Below are 19,439 nucleotides of genomic sequence, written 5' to 3'. Positions count from 1 at the left end.
TGGAAGAATCTGTTCCCCATTAGCGTCTCCGGCAGAGTTCATTACCACAGCTGGCAAGCTGGCCAAGGAAGGGGGGAGGGCGCGGGGCAGGAGCTGCCAGCTGCAGCAGTCGCTAATTAGCACCACAAGTGAGGCCTGGGCTTGGGGGCTGGGGAGGCCTTTGACTTGGGCCCCCTTGCCAAGGATGCAGAATTTCTGGGCTGAGGATCTGATCCGGAGCCAACTGGGCAGGTTCCCACTTACTGCTGTGGGCTTCGGCGCAGCCCTCCCCGTCCGGAGCGAGAGCCGCGTGACGGCTCCATTCCCACCCTCTCTTTCTTTGGGTTCCTCTCCGACCCGGTCGGTCACTCGGGTACGGGCGCTCCCCGGCCCCGGCGCACGCTTCACCCAGCTCCTCTAGGCTGCATTGCGGATAGGATCGCATTCCCGGCGAGCTGCTCAAGGCAGGAGGCCTGGATTCCTCTCCTTCTTGGATGCAGAGGCTGGGACCTGGTCGTCAGCCCACTTCAGTCATGGGGAACCTTCCCCGGACCTCAGGCTCTCACGTGCACGCAGAGCCGTGGCCTTGGAGAGACCTGGGCTCCAAGCTGCTTTAGAGCAACTCTAAAAATAAGTGTATTACTGAAGCCTCCTCCTCCAGGGGCGCCGGGCCAACATCACAACGGCAGCATCTGGCCTTTTGACCAACTGACCCATTTGGCCTGGAAGTTTTTTTTCCCCTCAATGAGCTGGAAACGAGGCTTTCACTTTGCCGGGTCTGCCTTTGCCTCCTGACAGGGTGGGAGGGCTGCTGTAGGGAGTGACATGGGTAACTCTGGAGGGAGCACCCTGCCCCCCACAACCGTGCAAATTGCCTCATCCTGCACCAATGCTATGGGGTGCTGTGCCACTGCGGGTGTTTTTGGGGAATTAGTAAGGGGTGCTTTCCTGCTTGAGTCAAAGCCAATGTAACAGCCGGGCGCTAGGAGCATCGACTTGGACCACGTGCGAGGTTTATCCCAGCAATCTGAGCAGTCACCCCGGCATCTGGCCTAATCTCACCCCAGCCAACTCCTGCCATTGCATTGTGAACCCTGCCGTATTTGCTGGCTTCTTAAAGCTCCAGCTCCTGGAGTCATGGGACTTTCTTTTGAAATAAGCATCTCCACATGCACCTTTTCCATTTCCAGTCATTTTCCAGGCCTCGTGCCTCAGAGAAAAGCTGGAAACCAGGAGCCTTAATGAGTCAAAAGCCAGAAAGCATGGAAATAAAACCTCACATGCATTTGTAAAGTCTCACTGATTTTAAGAAAGACGATCCCGTGACTGAGATGGAGAGGGGGACTTGCTGCTGCTGTTTGAATGCTGAGGAGTGGTGGTCCCCGAGTCTCGTGGCTCTTGGAGGTCCCCTTGCTATTGTAAAGACAAACAAAAAACCCCTCTCCCCTACTGACGTGCAGCTCCACTGCACAGAGCAGCCGCCGCGTTCCTCCCCCAAGGTGGAGGACACAATCCTGCTCCAGGGGCAGAGCCGATGAAGCACCAAGCAGGGAGAGGCGCTGTAGAAAAGGCCAGTTATTTCACAGCATCATTAAAATCACTGACCACCCTCCCTTCCTATGTGGCTGCTTCCTCTTTCTAAACCCAGCACAGTTAAATCCCAGTGGAACAAGCCTACAGAAGTATCCAGCTGTAGCCAAGGGGATGCACCCCAGGAGGCATCTACCCCTCTACACCCTCCTTGCTAACCTTGGGGCCAGGGAGTCCTGTCTCAACACCCCAAGCAAGGGGATACATCCTAGGGAACTTCTCTCCCCAGACTCCCTCCATGCTCCTAAGGAGAAAGTGCGGAGGAATGCACTCTTGAATTTCTCCTCCGGGGACTACTGTCCACATGCAGGCCTCCCTGCGAAGGGCCGGGGTCTTCCAGGACCACCCAGGGCCAAGCACGTGACACAGCAGCCACGAGGGTCAGCGATGAAGAAAAAGACATTTATTTACAGTAACAAGTAAAACAGATGAAACGCACGTCCCCCTTCCACGCCCCGGCCCTGCGAGGGGCTCCTTCTCCCTGTCCCCTCGGCCCTGCCCTCCAGCTAATGGCCAGGCAGGGCGATGGGGGGAAGCCCACGGTGGGTGCTGTCCCAGGGCCAGAGGAAAACTGGTGTCCGTTCCTGTCCAGCCGTCACTCCAGAGGCCGTGTCAACAAAGCCTTCACCCGGAGTCCCGATGGCTGCTGCTCCATGGGTTGTGCCTTTGATTCAGGACAAAGTTTTCCTGTAACCGGGGGGCAAGGAGAAATGGCACCTTGCAGTCGGGAGATCCTGAGCATGGATGTGCAGGCCGGGCTATGGGAAAGCCCTGTAGGGCACCCTTTGTCAGCCACCGTGGGGGCAGCGAAGGAAAGGCTCGGCACGAGGAGATGTGGTTGTATCTGTGCAGGCATTGGAGCCGCAAGGAGATGGCGATATTTATTGCACTTGGCTGCTGATCTCAGCACTGAGAGAGGGGCAAGGGGTAGAAAGCTGTTTGCAACAGCAAAGGGGAGAGGAAAAGTTTGGTCCCTAATGCTCCCTCCTCCAGCTGGTCCTTTGCAACTCGGAGAGCCCCGACATCTGGAACTGGTCTCTGATGCCACAGCTCCCTTCCCGGCGAGGACAGGAGCAGAGCAGGGAAGGGGCCTGTGCTCATGTTTCACATGGTGCACAGTGCCTTGTAGTCTCTTGTGTCCCACCATGAGAAGGGACGCCTGCCAGAGCCCTGTGCAAACACCTCTTCTTGGTGCCCTCGACATGGGCTGCTGGATACCTAACTGCCAAGCAGGTGATGTCAGTGCACGCCGTACCACTGGAAGCCAGCGAGAAGAGTTCACAAACCCATGAATGGGCACTGAGACTTTGCCCAAGCTGTCCACTAGCCACACGAGGGCACCAGCACACCTGGGCATTATCCTTTGCTGGCTGCAGCAGCAGGCATCAGCTCACAGGGCCCTGGAGCAGCCAGTCAGGTGGCATTCAGACGTCCCCAGACAGCAGGTAGCTTAGCCTGGGCATGTGAGCTTGGGCCTCACCAGGCAGCTCAGCTTCCCAGGGGATGGCTGCATGGTGTGGGAGGATGGTTCTCCCGCACTTGGCTCAGGCGGCAGGGAGCACCCGGGCTGCTGGTGCAACCCCTCAGCCGATGGCTTGCCGGCCCCCGGCCCCATTGGTCAGACAGCACCAGGGGAGGTAGAGAATGAGCATCACCCAGTGTCCTGCAGGCATCCAACAAGTCTCATGATGCCCCGAGGCTCGAAGTGAGGGAGAGAGAGAGATTCACCCATCCCTGGGCAGTGTCCAGGCTCAGCTTGCTGGCTCCAGAGCAGCCTCTGGTCTCTTGGGCTCTGGATTCCTTCCATTTCCACGTGGGTTTCTCCAGCATTGGCTCAGGAAACCTGCGGGATCCTCCCAGCCCATGACAAGTGGCGTCTTCAAGAGGAATGAGACACAGAGACAGGAGAAGGGAGATCCCCGTTCTCAGCCCCCTTGTACTTTCCCTCCTCCCTCCACCCAGTCCCTGTGGAGGTCATGCTGGGGATGGGGCTTTGGCTCTGGTTTCCTGCCGTGCCTCAGGAGGAGAAGCACAAGCCGCAGCACTCCATGCAGATCTCCAGGCAGTCCGCCGACTCGCAGCAGGCGTCGATGATGCCGCAGTCCATGTCGCAGGGCAGGTCGCAGTCGGCGCACTCCCCGGAGTTGCAGCAGCAGCAGCAGATGCAGGAGTCCTCGGAGGTGCAGGAGCCGCAGGTGGCACAGTCCAGCACGATGTTGCAGAGGGTCAGGAACTCGCAGAAGAGGCAGGAGAGGATGCAGTGGACGCAGCAATCTAAGGGGGGACAGAGGGAAGGAGGGCAGAGAGACGGGGGACACACCAGACATGGCAATGAATGGGAAGGAGAGGATGGGGGGAAGAGACAGGAGTGAAGGACACTGTTAGGCGTGGACACCAGGCCCATGAACCCCCGGAAGGACTCCGGGGCTTTGGCAGCGCCACTCCTAAGAGGTACAAGGCTTAAGTCGCCAGCTCCCAGCTCCACAGAGAACAGCACGAACAGCAGGGGAGGTCCTCCCAGTCTGAGGACAGACATTTGACACCAATACCTAGGGCTTTGGGGATATGGGGCCTCTGAATGGCATTAGTGCCAACCTGTGCTGCCCTTGAGACTCCACGTAGGATCTAGCTCTTTACTATTGATTTTGGCTGCAAGGTGCACAGATCCTACCATGGTGGCTGGCAGCACAAGCTCTCAGAGAGAGAGAAAAAAAAAAACAGAGGGCAAATGGAGACAAGCCTTCAGACCTTCAGTAGCTATTAAGCATGGGAGTTAGGGACACAGCCTCTGAATCAAAACTTCCTAGACCTTCAGCGCTGGAGGCTGCAAGTGAGAGAGGAAAACCCTTGGTCAGACCCAGTTTCCTTTCCCATTCGGCATCCACTCTCTTCCCCTAAGCGACACAGGAGATGGGGCAAGATGGACCTATGGCCTGACCCAGTAAACTGCAGTTCTTAGTTCCTGTGCACCTCAGCACTGGGGAAAGGAGGACTTTGGCCCAGTGGGCTGTTTCCACTGTGCAGGGGTACGCCTGAATGAGGGAAGCAGGGCTGGGAAGACGACGGGTCCTGGGACTCTCTGGGGGTCAGAATGGGCCGGGTGCAGGGGGTGCCTAGGTTATCACTGCGCCAGGAGGGAGGTTGTGGACTAAAAGGAAAGGCACCTAAAGGTGTGCGACGACCGTGGCATGAGGCGGAAGGACCTGGGTTTATCAGGACAAGCAGAAGGCTCGGGGGAGCAGAGGACCTGAGGGGCGAGATCAGCTTAGAGGAAAAAGGAAGGAGAGGGAAGAACGGTATTAGGCTCTTGTGAGCCACATGGCCGGCTGGCTGGTTTGGGCAGCCCCTTCGTGCTTTCTCCCCGTTCCCTGATCAGCAGTGCTTGCATTCCCATTAGCGTTAGCCGTGCCTGAGGGACAAGGGAGGGAGGGACACAGGGACAGCAAGTACCTTCCTGGGCCTCAATGGGGATCTGAGAAGAGGCCGATTTGGAGCTGCCTTTGCTCTTCTTGCTGCTCTGGCTGTTGATGGAGTGGTGGGACTGCAGCTTCCGGTGAGGCTTCTGGGAGCTGGGTAGCGAGCGAAGGACGCCGTTCCCCGCCTCTCCATTAGCACCGCCTGGGTCCGGGACGTGCCCAGCACCGTTCTGCAGCAGCGGGGTGCAGTCCTTGGGGGCGGATGGCTGGAGACCCTGCTGAGCTGCTCGGACCTGGGGCTGGCCTGGCGTCGAGAGAGAGCAGTAGGTTAGCGTTAGACAGCATGACCTCCACAATGCCGTCTGTCATGGTGGAGAGGACGAGTCCTGACTGTCCTTGAGGGATCTGGACAGGGCTGCGGTTCTCCTCACCTCTTAAGCTCTCGGCCTGTCCTACCCCAAGCCACCCCAACAAGTCTCCCCAAGGCCTGACAAGGACCATGCAGCTTTGGAGGGGACTGGGGACAACGAGAACCTGAGATCTTGCCAATGCTCTGGAAGAGGTACGCCTGCTCCTGCCTGGGCAGCCCATCTCCTGGGCTCTCCCAAGGCAGCGGCGCCATTGCATCCAGTCACTGAGCAAGCACAGACAGAGATTTAGCAAGGCAGCAGTTCATTAAGCACTTAGATCATTAGCTTTTTTGGGCAAGGGACCATCTCTTCATTATCCATTTTCACGTCTTCTATCACAACGGGTCCCTGATCCTTGCCTGGGGCCTCTGCATATAATAAATCATAATTAATAATACACTACACACAGAATGAGGCGAGTCTAACTGATCTCTGAGAGCCATCCTTTTTAATTCCCAGAGAGAAATGCCTCCACCACTCCTTCATGCTGGGGTGCCTGAGAGTAAGGGAGCTCATTAAAGTACCCAGATAAGCAGCTGATTTTCAAAGGGGCTGGGAACCCACAATGCCTGCTGATGTCAAACCAAGCCAAGGGTTTTCCTGGGTTGCAGCAGTTTAGGAACCGAAACAAAAACATTTTAGCCTGAATGCATTGGGTTCATAGGCTCACCGTCTAAAGCACTTTCTTCTCGTCACTGCTGGAGACAGGACATGGGGCTAGATGGATCATTGGCCTGGCTCAGCGTGGCACTGCTTATATGCTAATGTCCCACGGCCAGCCAGATTTGAACCCAGGGGCCTCAGCAACACACCACAGACCTTCACTGCTTGAACCAAAGGAGTAGCTCCTTGGATTGGCAGCGGTAGTTGGCTGCTATCCTCCAGTGGACCAACAGAGGAGACGAATGAAGAAGAAAGTCCTCATGGGGAGTAAACCCATCTACAAGCATGTGATTGTGTACGTGTATGAAGACAAAGGAAAATGCCATTTAAAAGAGGGGTGCAGCAGGCCTCTGTATGGATCTGCTCCAGAACCAGGCTTATTTGTGTCTCTTTTAAATCAGTCACACCCAGATTTCAACCACCCTGAAATAACTTGCTCAGGCTGGAACAGGAGTCACTTGTCACAGAGGTTCACAACAGACTTAACAAAACTGCTTGAAGACGATGCCTTTATTTGAAATGATACAACTGGGCGTGGGGGGTTGCAGGGTCAGAGGATGGCGTCTGGGCAGGAAGGAGGCAGCAGAAGCTCTTTGCTCCACATCCCGAGCAAGGCTTGCACACATCCTGGTGTTTGCAGGCAGCAAACGCCGTCTTTTAGGGGACCTCAGGATAAAGCCCCGATGTTGCTGGAGCTGGTGGAAGCATCTCAAAACAAAGCATAGGCAAGCGCGGGCATGGGAAGAGGCAAGGGGAGGCTTGGGGATATTCACCTTCCACCAGTTGCCAGTGTGAAGCTGAGACGCATTTCTAGCAAAGAAACGTTTGAGCAGGGGGCACAAGTTTGCTCTCTCAGGCTTCCTTGAGACTGAACAGCTCTGACTAGGAGACAATTAAACAGCCTGGCCTGATGGGACCATTTGGGAGCAGTCTGCACAAGCCATGTGGACTCTGGGGCTTCCTGAAGGCATCGGTCATTGCTCCTGAGATGTACTAGAGGTCCTTCCTCTTGTGGACCCTCCCTAGCAGAGACCTTCTGCATTTCTAGCTCTCGGGGCTTTACGCCCTCTGGTTATATTCTGCTGAGAAACTGGTCTGTTCTGACCAACCCTCCTCCCGCAGCTTCACACACGTGAGCTAGGGAGGAATAAGGAGGCCAAGGAAACTAGGATTCTCGGCTGGTGGTTCAGGACATAAGGAGTGATGCTGATTTCCACCAGCTGAAGATCTGGCCTGATGCATGGGTGCAAGGAAAGGGAGGCACAACACCGGTGAAGAAGAGGGAAATGCCCAGGAAGAGGAAAGATGCATGGAGCAAAAGCTACAGAGGGGCAGGAGGGGAGGAAGGCAAAAAAGAACAGTGAAAGGAGATGTGGAGAAGCAAGAAGAGACCTAGGGAAGGAGAGACCAATGATTAGGACATCCATCTACAGTTAGGAGAACTGGGGCCAATTCCTTGCCCCATCACAGATCTCCTGAGTGACCGCGGACAAACCTCCAAGCTGCGGTGCTGAAAGCAACACTGCCCTTCCCTTCGGGACTTTTGGCCATCTGTCCCAAAAGTCCTGGTTACACGCTTGTTTATTATGGCAAAGTGGGTCTTACAAGATAGTCGTCCCAAAAGGGAGCGCAGGAAGTCAGCATCCCAAACACTTCAGGAAACCCGGTCCACTGGGGAGACGAGGGCCTACCACAGCCACCAACTTTAACCGAGTTAGGGACGTTTTTCAGAGCCACAGGTTGCTCTGTGGTGGTGGCAGGGAGGTGGACAGACTGGTACCGCTGTGCTGGGCCAGCCTGGGAGACACCGTAGGTGAGAAACATCTATGCTGCAAGCTACAACGTCACTACTGCCTGCACCGGGCGAGATCCCGAGCACCAGCCGCACAGATCCAGGCCACCCCGGTCAGGTGTCTGAAAGCCCGGGCTTGATTCCCACTTGAGGCCGAAAGCCCATGCTTGATTCTCGCCTGCGGTCCAGCCGGGGACGGACGGTGAGAAAGGCGCTTGACAACGCACACCATGCAGTTCGTCACTTGAAACGCATCCCGGCAGCAAAAGCAAACCAGGCCTTTAATTAAAGGGATTCACAACCTCTGGCTGAACTTCTCTCTGGACGTTAATGGGAGGAAAATTAATATCGGCTTTATCTGCGACTCCCCCTCGTCCTCACGTTCTGCTGAACGGAGACCGGCCAGCTTCCCAGCGCCCTGCCGGTCTTCCCAGTACGAGCCAAAGGCTTGTCTGGCTCTACGGCTCACCTTGGTGGTGCAAGGCGCCCGGTGCAGCGGGGCTGGAGTGGATTTTAAACCTCCGCTCTCCACCCATGGTAAAATTTGCCTCCTGATCGACCGGAGACGGGACTTGGGCCGCAGATCAGATAGGGCCAAGCGCCGCTCTCCCCAGCCGCAACGATAAATAAATAAGCCGCCTGGTGTCATCTCCGCCAAACTGCGATTCCCCCTCTCCTCGGCAAACACGCGATGATTCAGCAGAAAGGCTTGAGGGCAAAGGGGCTGGAGCCAAGCAGGGGAACAGTAGCCGTATTCTGCTCAGGGCGTCGGTGGGACAGGGAGCCTGAACTCCGGGGCCGAGAAGGGGCAGGACTGAGTCATGCTGCAAACATCAAGCGAGACCTCCAAGCACAAGGTGCTTCTGTCTTGCGCCAGGAGCAAGCAGGCCGCTCGCGGGCAAAAGCTGAAAGCCGCGGCGGTAGAAAAGCAGCATCTTGTTTTTCTAGCCTGGGTAAGCTGGGGAGGGCTGGGAGCCTCGCACAGCACTGGCCTTATGATGTGCAGCCGCACCGCGAGGCGGGGGAATATGCAGGGCAGGAAGCCGAGGGAGGGAGCTGTCGCTTCCTGCAGTGGGGGGGATGGCGGGGAGAGGGAGTCCAGGGGCTCCTCGCTTCCTTGGTCCTGCTAAGGGACATGGCAAGAGAGTTGGACTGGCAGCCACGTGGCCAGCGAAGGATACTTACCTGGCAGGGGAAACACCATGTATCTGGGCCCAAGAAGACTGTTCTCCTTAAGTGCTCCCGGGGATAACTGTTCTTCTGGAGTGGTTTAGTACCTGCCGAGGTGTTGGGGCTTAATGCCCATTTTATGGAAATGGGAGGCTCCTCCCTAGCTTGCTCCTGCGCCATATGGCTGAGGGCAGGTGAAACGTGGGGGCATCCGAACACCAAGCCTCCAGGCTTTGGCCCGCATGGAGGATGCCCACCAAAAGACTTCGGAAATACCTGGTGGGGGTGGAGGATGTTTGCTGATTGTAGGGCCACTTATGGTTTTGGACTGACTCATGGATTTGGACTTGATTTGGCTGGGAACACAAAAAATTTCTTTTAAAGGGGGCAGCAAAGGATACTTGACCCTTCTCACATACACCTACACAAGCCAGGGATGTCCCAAGCTGCCACAGGGGCTGAAGGCTGTTTTTAGTGGGTTCCTCCTCTGCGGGGCCGTGAAGACAGCTGAAGTAACTGGATCATGAAGAGGGCTGTGCTGGGTGCGAAGCCCCATCTCAGAGCATGGTTGAAGACAGGTGGAAACAGCCAGATGGAGCGCAGGAGCACGGCAGCAGGAGGGGAGGAGGAAGGAAAGAGTGACGAGGGAAACGGAAGAAAGAGCAAACAGAGTTTGGGTAAAAGCAGATTCCCTTCTTCCAAGCTTTTGGCCCTTGGAGGCCCTTGGTGTCTAGTCAGGCGTAGACATGCCTGGTATCACATGGCGCCCTTGCAAGGTCCTCAACTGTTACCATGAAGGTCCCATCCTGCTCTGAATAAAGTCTATGGGAAAGATGTCCTCATGGATGTCAGTGGAAGTGGGGGTGGGCCTGAAACATCACGCAGCGGAATAACTTGGAAACGAGTGTTGGCAGAGAAGCAAAGGAGCCACAGCTCAAGATGGCCAGGGTCTGGTTTCCAGCAGTGCCGGTTGTATGCAGTTCCCACTGAAGTCAGCGGGAGCTGATGGGACTTGGCGCCTCTGGAAATCAGCCTCCCAACAAGTTTTCTATCATTATTTATCACGAGCCGTTTATAGAAGTTATGTTTTTCTAGGTTTAATCTGGATTACAGCTGTAACTATATACATGCAAACATCTGTAGTCTGAATTCAAATTGGTTCCCATCTGAATGAACTAATCCTCATTGAATAAGCATTAAAATTAACGCAGGCTAGGGCAGTCTGAATTAGGCAATTTAAACCATATTAATTAACATGTACAGGCAGCGTTGCTTTTAGGAAAAACAGTCCCTAGGAACTCAGATCAGCACTGCAAATATCAGGCCCAGCAAGGGAACCTCAGCTGGGTTTTTGCAAAACAACAGGAGGTATGAGGCGCAAAGTAACACCTTCACAAAAGCAAATGTGCCAACAACACTTCACCCCGCTCCGTATCAGGTCAAGTACAGCTTCTGGAACAGCACTTTAGATAACGGCACCAATGCAGCAGTGTTTACACAGACTTATTATCAACTCCTAAGTACTTCCAACCTCTGCTAAGGGGCTGTCAAGTGTATAGACTGCATATAGCCAGTGCCCCCCTGCCATGATCATCAATGATCATCTATTAACCCTTAATTTGAATTGAAATTTGATTCAAACTGCACGATGCAAATCAGTTAACACGGTTTAGAAAATGCTGAGCACGTCTACAAATGGCCACATTGTCCTAGGCATGGCCCCAGTCGTGGGACAGGACCCCTTGTGCCAGGCACTGTACCATCAAAGAACCAAAAGACGGCTCCTTAGGGCATTTATAGATATGCTTCGGGAGGTGGGGGTGCTTTAATTAATGCAGCTCTGAGAACTGTGCTGATTAAAAGCACCCAAAGCATCACATGTATCAATGTCCCTGTGCTGAAAATGGCAGACAGGCACTTTGAACTAATACTTATCAAACAAGCTTTAGTTTAAAGCACCCTGCCACCATTTTTCAGCGCAGGGATGCTGATACACATGATGCTGGAGTTTGCTGGAGGGCAGTAATTACCATGCTCCAGAAGACTCGATTAAAGCTTGATGAATGCAATTAGTCAAGTCTGCTCTGATGCACTGTAATTACAGCCCGTTGGAGCAACCTCCCTGCACATGTATAGGAGCCCTCTCATTCTACCTTATGTTGGGCATCTAAAATCAGTGGCTGCAGATGAAATTGGACCCGATCTTGTTTAACCATTCTGTGAGTTCCTTTTTAAAGCTTAGACCACCATGGACCTGCATGAGCTCGAACTGCAGTGCCCCAACTCCAATAAATCTCTTGGGTATTTTTGATTATGCTGTAACAAGAGCCAGCCAAACAGATCTACAGCTATAAGACTGAAGAGGAGGATGGTGTGCGATTCCAGGGCTCTGGGCTGTCTGCCCCATGGCTGTTTAAACTGTTTGGGACAGGAGAGGGACTGCACCTACAACGTATGTACATACAGCACCTAGCACAACCATGCAGCACTCTCAGCTGGGGCCTGTAGAGGTGACTATAATACTTATAGCATATGGGGGCACTAATGGGCATTTCGGCACCTGCTCAGTAGAGATGCCCAGTCGGAGCCTAAGTGTCAGCTCTGCAAATTCCCACCATGGCATTTAAATCCACGCCTGAAAATATGGGGTTGCTCTGACATGGCCTGAACTGCAGTAGCATGAGCGAACCGTGATCATCATCATTACTTTGGGGGGGGTGAAATTACATAGCGCCAAGTATCCTAATCAGAAAATTACAGGTGGGGACTGTGCTGATGATAAGAATTTTGCTTCCAGCTGCTCATTACCATTTCTCTTCCTTGCTGCGGCTGGGCTGGGCTCATCGCCCTTCTCCCAGACACACCGGCCACAGCTGGGATTGGTTAGCGTGGCATCTCTTCCAGATGTGCGAGGTATGACACACGTGCCTGAGGTGGGGGAGGGACAGGGCTGGTGTGAGCTTAGTATTTCCACCGTTCAAGATGAAAGAAGGCCAAATGTTGAAAGCCTGTTGGGCACGCACTCATCTCTGTTCACAACCCTTCCTCAAAGCCCCACGTGCAGCACAACCCTACTGGAGGAGACGAACCCATGCCCATTGCAGTCCATGGAAGTCTTTCAAGGCCAGAGTCCGGGGACCCACTTAGCCCCGCGGCTGTCCCCCGATACGGTTACAACACTGACTGCAATAACCCAGCAGCTTTGCTTTCTGCAAGGCAGGTGCCAGACACCCTGAGCAGGCTGTTCTGCCCCTTGAGAGCTGACAGCAACGGACAACAGGCAGGAGGGAAAGAGTGGCACAGAAATGAAAAGTGATCTGCCCCAAACCACAGCAGGCTTGGGGCAGATCCGGGAATTGAATTTGGGTCTTCCGAGTGCAAATACCCACCAGCCCACCCACTCACAATGCAGCCGTCTTCGTTCACTCGCTTCTGGGGAAATGACCCCATTGCCTTTCTGTAAGCGGGTGCTGTGAGCTCCAGCACGGTTGTGGGGCAGGTAAAGCTTAGTACTCCATAGGCCGGTAGGATACCAGTAAGCCAGGCTTTTAAAACCCCACTCACTTTAGTCTGATAAAAGAAAGGCTCGTCGAGCACAGAAGCCTGCCCTGCACTGCAGAGAGGAAATCAGAAGCACAGAGCAGGAATTTCAGACATGCTCCCCCAGGTGCTCAGCACAAATATGCAGCCACTTCGGCTCTTAGATGTTTTCTAAAATGACAGGAGCCACAAGCGCACCTGGGGCACGGGGCTTAGGCTGTCTCTGTTTCTTTGCATTCCTTGGGTGAAACTGCCTGTAAATCAAAATCCTTCTCCACTGCAGAGGAGAAGCAAGGAAACCAGGCCAGAGCCTCCTATCTGAGTCAGGAAAAACATCTCATGTTTTTAGGGGCGACTTTCAATTCAGAGGCTCCCAACACACTCAAAAGGAGATACAAGGATGGCTTCCTTGTACCTCTGACAGAAAGCAGCAGGAAGGGATGAAGGGTCGTGTATCCAATTGGAAATATAAGGGTGTCAGAATGCAATTAACCAGTTTGAAGTGGGTTAAAAGACCACCGGGAGAAATTGCCACTGGATTTTTAGGCTAGGGACAGACATTGCACATAAACCGGTTTAAGTGATCAGAAACTGGTTTAAACCTGTAATGGAACCGATGTTCGGTGCACATAAACCGGTTTGAAAATGGCTGAAACCGATTTGAGATAAACCCGGTTGAACGTAGTATCAGACTTAACTGATTTGGGTCAAACCGGTTTACGCAACATCTGTCTCAGACCCCTTGCTGGTTTAAGTTAAACCAGACTCCTCCAGCATCCCGGCACGCTCTCTGGGCTGGATGGGGCTCTCTGCTCCACAGCAGGGCTGGCCCCCCCGCTCTGCTCCCTGGCTGCATCTCAGCAGAGACCGCAGGGGTCTGACTGGCTTTTCCCTGCTCCCCCGACTCCCCTCCGCCTTACACAGACGTGCCTCAGCATTAGCTAGCAGACCACATGCTGGCTACGGTCTGTGCGGTGGTAGACGGGACAAAGGGAGAGTCAGCAAGTAGCTGGCAATGTTTGCTTAATGGGGTGATAAACACTGTGCTATCAGTTCCCTACTGGGATTGTCAGGAGGCGAAGGAACCCCTCTCTAATCAGAGTGCCCTCCTCAGCTCAGCAGTATGGAAGAGAAGGAAGGGCTGCTTCAGCACCTCCCAGCTTCTAGCCCAAGCCACTGCAGCCATGTGCCTGCATTTCTGGGATGTCTTGATGGTTACAAACTGATTTAGCCTAGCCAGGTTAGACTAACCTGCAGAGATCGAATCATCTCAGGCTTTTTGAACATCTGCCCCTAGCTGTAATGACTGGAAGAGGCCAGCCCCTGGATCTTTACCTGTGTGCAGGACAGAGGGCGGAGTAGACCCCAGCACCAATATGAAAGCAGTTGTCCAGTCCTGATTCAGTTCTCCCAGTGTCACCAGAAACTCAGAGTGGATGGAAGATCTGACCACAGCAGTATCTCACCCTGCTAAGACCGGATTTCAGGAACAATCAGCAGCTTTGCTAAAGGTCACGCTAGTGACTCAGTAAACTGTGCTTGGGTGAAATGGAGGCCATGGAAGGATGATACAACATCAAGGCCTCCTCACCAGCTTCCCTGCTTTCTGCCTTCCCTGCAAGGGCTGACACTGCAAACATACAGCTGCCACCCCCTACCTAGATACCAGAACAGGCCGTATCACCTCTTTTTGATGCAGTCCACAGCGCATCAAACACATGAACATGCACAAGGAAACTGCACGCCACAGGGGTCACATTTGCAAGAACTCCCAGCTGCTCTCCTGCTGACATGTCCTGCTAGTTTGCTAGGAAGTGCAGCACCTTGTCTGCTGGGCATTTTTTTTTAAGCAAGTTATGTAAGTATTTAAATAAGAGCTGTGCTGTTTGGAAAATCTGCCTCCAGCTCCGAGCGCAGAGCCCTGGGGAGTTTGACTGTTGAAAATTCAGCCCCACGTCTGGAAGATCTGAAGATCCTTGCGGCTCAGCCTCATGTGACTTAAGAAAAGACTGACCTCTTCAAGGCAAGAGCCTTTTGATGACAGCTTGGCCGGCCATTAGCACGCATTGTCCATGCTCACCAACATTTGCCATCCCAATGGAGATATTGCAGGTATTATTCTAATTGCAGAAACAGCTCTATACCTTGGAGAGCAGAGTCGGGTGGTGGTGACACTGTAAGTGCAGCACCTAGTAAAACAGGCCTTGCTGTGGTTAACCCCCAAGTGATAAATGCAAATGTCTGCTCACGGGTCCACCCTGACGGGCTCTGAGACACCCCGGCAGAGCAGCAAAATAAGGGATGCAGGGGTGGAGGAGGGTAAATGAGGTCGGAGAGGAAGGCCAGCTCAGCGGTGAGGCAGTTAATCACTATCCTTGGCTACAGATTCCCAGTGTGCCCTTGGACAAGTCACTTGAGGTGAGCTTCTGAGTGTGCCTCAGGGGTTCAGGCACTTGGCTCTCACTCCTGCCTCTCTCAAGGAGAGATGCTGGAAAATGCCACCTGGAGTTTCTAGACTTCAGTTCTCCACATATGCAGGCTGGGGTCAAGAGCATTTCCCTCCCTATCTCCTAGGGAGCAGGAAGGATGGATCCATTAAAGACCAAGGGCTCAGATATCACAGTTATGGGGGCTGCGTGATTATCTAAGATCGTCGTTCCACCCAACCAGTGGTGCCTGGAGCGTGACGTTAAGAGGAAGGCCACGTTTCCTCCTAACACACTTAACACGTGTTGCATCATTTGGGGATTATTTCCCTTCCTCCCACCTGCTGCGATCAGACGATGCCCTGAAGCCTGAGACCAGATTAGCCGTATCACTAGCTGGAGATCGGCCCTTGTTTTACCGTCACCTCTGGGGACTCGCTCGCCAGGTAAGCCACGTGGTGGGGAGCGGAGCTGGGGCTGACGCACATGCGGCGTCACAGGCCAATGGCTCCACGGAGAGGAGGGCAACGTAGCCACGAGCAGCATGGCTGCTGCGAGTCTGCTCTCCACGCAGGGTGCAGCATGACTGTGGGATGACTCATAGGTGCAGAATGTCTGTGGGCAAGCTGCCCAGCTCACAGATGCCTGCAAGGGCTGCGAGCTACAGCACAGGAAATCAATGCTCTCCCACCTCCACGTACTCCCGTCCGGGCCCATCCATCAGGATCAGTCACATTTCACTCGTCTTTCCCTGGCTGCTCTTCCTTCCATTGGATCTTTTCTACCACATGAGGTTCAGGGAGCTCACTTAGAGCCTCCCCCTTCTTTCCAATCCCCTCCGTGCCCCCTGGAAGGAGTGAGCCTAGTGAAGTATTCAATAAAAGGGGCTGGTTCAGAGCAAGCTCCTGGGGTTGGAGGGCCAGAGATGGGGTCTAAGAGCAGGGAAAGGATGGATTTCCTGATCTCGGTAGGTCCGTTGCTGGTGCTCTCAAGATGAGAGTTGGTGGTCTGCCCTGTCATAGTGCAATGATGGGGTTGCTTGAGCATCCACAGGCAGGGAATCCTCCAACACTTTCCTTGCTGAGCCTTTTCAGACCGGAGGTCATTACGCTAACATGCCCCTATCTGCAACCCTGGCTTCTTTCATTGCTACTTCCAGTTGAGCTGTACCATGGATGCGTTAAAATCCCAATGTATGCTATGCAAACAGGACCACTCAAAGGACAGGCCCCATTTGTCAGTGGACATCCCTCTGAAACTGCAGATCCTCGGCCCCTCTGCATTTTGGCTGCCTTTGGGGCTGTCAGCCAAGAAGCACTTTAGTCCTATGCCCACCATTCCTGCAGGCTGCTCATCCTCCTTGGTCTCCGGGCCCGAACCCCTAGTTGAGTAACTCATCGACAGGTTGCTTTAGGACAGAGAGTTTTCAGCATGAGCAAAAACCTCTTCCCTTCTCTTTCTGTCTGCCATAAAGCTCTCAATGCCCCATGCATTTCAGCTAATGGTGTGTATCTAGATTCTCTCTCCAGACAGCCCTGCGTATGACTTCAGCATGTCACGTTAACACCGACTTCAGCAGTAATTACCCCATCATTGGATGCAACACCTACTTCTGCCAGCAGGATTACTGCCAGTGGTGGATAGAAATACAACATTTGCTTTTGCATGGGAGTGGGACTCTACTGTAAAGAGGAGGAGAGGGGAGGGCTTGCCTACTCTTGCTAGAATTATTATTATTTTTATTCATCTTATGTATTGCTATAGCAAGTGCAAGCCCCAGCCAGGGACCACAGCCCCACTGCACTAGGCTCTTCAAGACAACAGCAACCTCTGCCGTAAATACTTCCAGGTTTCCTTCTAGCCCCGGCGGAGGGGAGAAGTTCTGTATCAGCCCGACCACCCTCACCGCTCCCACCGCAGCCAGCAGGGACTTACGTGTCACAGCTTTGGGAGCGACCTTGAATTCAGATTTGTCCTCAGGCTTGGCGGGTGCCGTTCCATTCGCCAGGCGTTTCGGGGGCTCATCGTCTCCTGATGGTTTCTGCTTCTCATCCGCGGCGAGGCTCTGAGGGTGAAGGGCTGGGGTGGGGCAGGCCGGAGGAGCTGCTACCGCTGGATTCTGCGTGGAGGAAGGGCGCAAGGGCTCATCTTGGTCTGCAAGAGATGGCAGGGAGGCAGCATCAGCTTCTGCTCCTCGGTGCTGCTCATCCCGTCCGTCTCCATCACCCTTCCACAGCACACAGGGCAATGGGATCAGCTGGCTCCAAGGCTGTGCTTAATACTGGCAACAAACTGATTTCCTTATCCAAAAAGATCTCTCCCCTAACCCTCCGCTGGTATGAATGGGCCCTGCTCCAGCAAAGCCAAGGGAGCTATGCCAATTTACCCCAACAGCAGACATGTTTCTTCAAGAGTCATTTTCAAAGCACTCAGCAAGGGTCTAACTCTGTGCCTTTTACAGTCAACAGTAAAACTCCCTTTGGCTTTGCTGGGAGCAGATTTAAGCCCTTTTGAGCTTCCTGAAGCCATTATTTAGCTCTGGTTTCGTACAGCACCTAGCACCATGCTGGTCCTGATCCAGATGGTAGCTCAGAGGTGCTGCCACATACAAACAATTAGTGAGAACCAGGGATCTTGGTTTTCTCTGATAAAAAAAAATTCCAAAATCCTCTGATTAAAAAAACAAACAATAATCCCATCATCCACATTCTTCTGTGATTAAAACAAAATGCCATATCAATCCAAATACTATATAGTGGCATTTTGTTTTAATCACAGAAGAATGTGGATTTGGGGGTTGTTGGTTTGTTTTTTTTAATCACAGAAAAAAGTGGATTGGGGGGAGTTAATTAAAAAAAAAAATCCAGAATTCTCTGATCAGAGAAAACCTGGATCCCTGGTGATAATAATTTTGAACATCCCCGCCGGGCTTTCAGATTTTGTATTTAAATAAAGGAGCCGGTTGCACTCAAGCACAGACAAAAATTCACAGGTTTTTTTTGTGGGGAGGCTGCTGAAAAATGGGCCATTTCTCTAAAAAACTAAAAACTTCACAATTTTCTAAGGCTAGAAAGTGAAAACCTGGGAGGGTCGGTGTGTTTCTGAAGACTTACAAATTCAAAACAGGCATAAGCTTTGAGGGCTGGCTGGCTACTTCGTGAAAAGCAACGAGCCGTTCCCGAGCTACATAGTGGCCTGGGATAAAATTGGCCATATTGTTTGTTTCCCACTAAAGTGCATGGAAAGAAATACACGGCATTTTCACACACGTGGCACTGGAGTCCCAGCTGGGCATGGACAGGGCGCTGCTGTGCAGGTAGGATCACGTCCAGCCTGCATCTCAGGGCGCTGCAAGGAAGAAGCTCATGTCCTTACAGGTCACCACTGACACGGGCAGGGGGTCCAGCCAGCCAGGACAGGGCACTGCTGTGTGGAAGCTTGCAGCGTTGTATTAGGATTGCATTACAGTCCCTTTATGGCTGGTTTCAGCCATGGCAGGGACTAAGGGGGACTTGCATAAAGATGTGCACAGGAACATTCGCTGGCATTAGTGGGCCACCGTACTGAGGCAGCTCCCACTGCTGGACTCCTGGATGGAGCTCACTGCGCACTGAGTGACAGGCAGCCCATACCGCCACGGTCCCGGCTGGCTCTGACAAGACACTCCTGGGACAGACGTGGCATTGCTGTTACCCAGCAGCACCCAGCAGCTTGCCGGGATGCTGAAATACCTTCGCTCGGCTTTTCTTGACAGCCCCCCCATCAAAAGTGCCAATAACACTGGACGTAACACTGGACGTGGCAATAACACTGCGTGCCTGGTAGGAATGAAGCGGGAGCTGGACTTAGACTTAGGAGAAAGTGGGAGAGGAGTCTTTGTTCCCTACGCAGCTCCCAGGGAGGAGGACTTAGCATTCAGAAAAGGGGATGGTATCCAGGTTGTAGCCTTATTGGTCTAGAGGCAAAAGGAATCAGAACTCGTGGTAGGGGTGATATTTTTTATTAGACCAACTAGATTTTTGCAAAACAAGAAAAAGGATTATTTGCAAGCTTTTGGGCACACAGAAGAAGAAGGGTGCTTGTGCCCCGAAGCTTGCAAATAATGATTTTTTGCAAAAATCTAGTTGGTCTAATAGAAGATATCGCCTCCACCATGAGTTCTGGTTCAGACAAGGAGATGGGGCACTTGTGCCAGAGGTGCCAGGAAGGGAGAGGGCCCCAGGCTGGCGGAGGCTATAGACAATGGTGAGGCTCTCCAGGCTCCTCTCTCGATACGGAGGAACAGCAGCAGGAAGGGGAGCTCAGGCACCGAGATGCCGTAAGGCACCAAGAAGCATGCAGTCTCTCCAAGTCTTCCCTCGCTTCCTTCCTCAGGCCTCCCAGTCCACCTCTCCACCTCCTGGCCTCCCCCCACACCTCCTGCCCTCCCCCAGGTCCCTTGCCAGCCCCATTT

The 19,439-nt window shown here is 53.4% G+C and overlaps 1 protein-coding gene across 1 annotated transcript in view; it reads right to left on the bottom strand.

Moving 5' to 3' along the window:
- Positions 1-1,957: 1,957 nt before the first annotated feature.
- MDFI (MyoD family inhibitor) overlaps positions 1,958-19,439 on the bottom strand; it is a 39,187-nt gene continuing 21,705 nt past the window's right edge. Inside the window, exons 3-5 of the mRNA XM_090025294.1 lie at positions 16,922-17,140; positions 5,020-5,289; positions 1,958-3,843 (exon numbers count right to left, since the gene is read on the bottom strand). Of these exons, the coding sequence (XP_089881420.1) occupies positions 3,587-3,843; positions 5,020-5,289; positions 16,922-17,140 (746 nt within the window). The 3' untranslated portion in view covers positions 1,958-3,586. The remainder of the gene's footprint in view (positions 3,844-5,019; positions 5,290-16,921; positions 17,141-19,439) is intronic.

The sequence above is a fragment of the Crocodylus siamensis genome, chromosome 13 (assembly GCF_052110815.1).
Source record: "Crocodylus siamensis isolate JL-2025a chromosome 13, ASM5211081v1, whole genome shotgun sequence".
NCBI classification, from domain to species: Eukaryota; Metazoa; Chordata; order Crocodylia; family Crocodylidae; genus Crocodylus; species Crocodylus siamensis.
The sequence above is the reverse complement of the archived record's forward strand: the minus strand, read 5'-3'. Positions and strand labels throughout refer to the sequence as shown.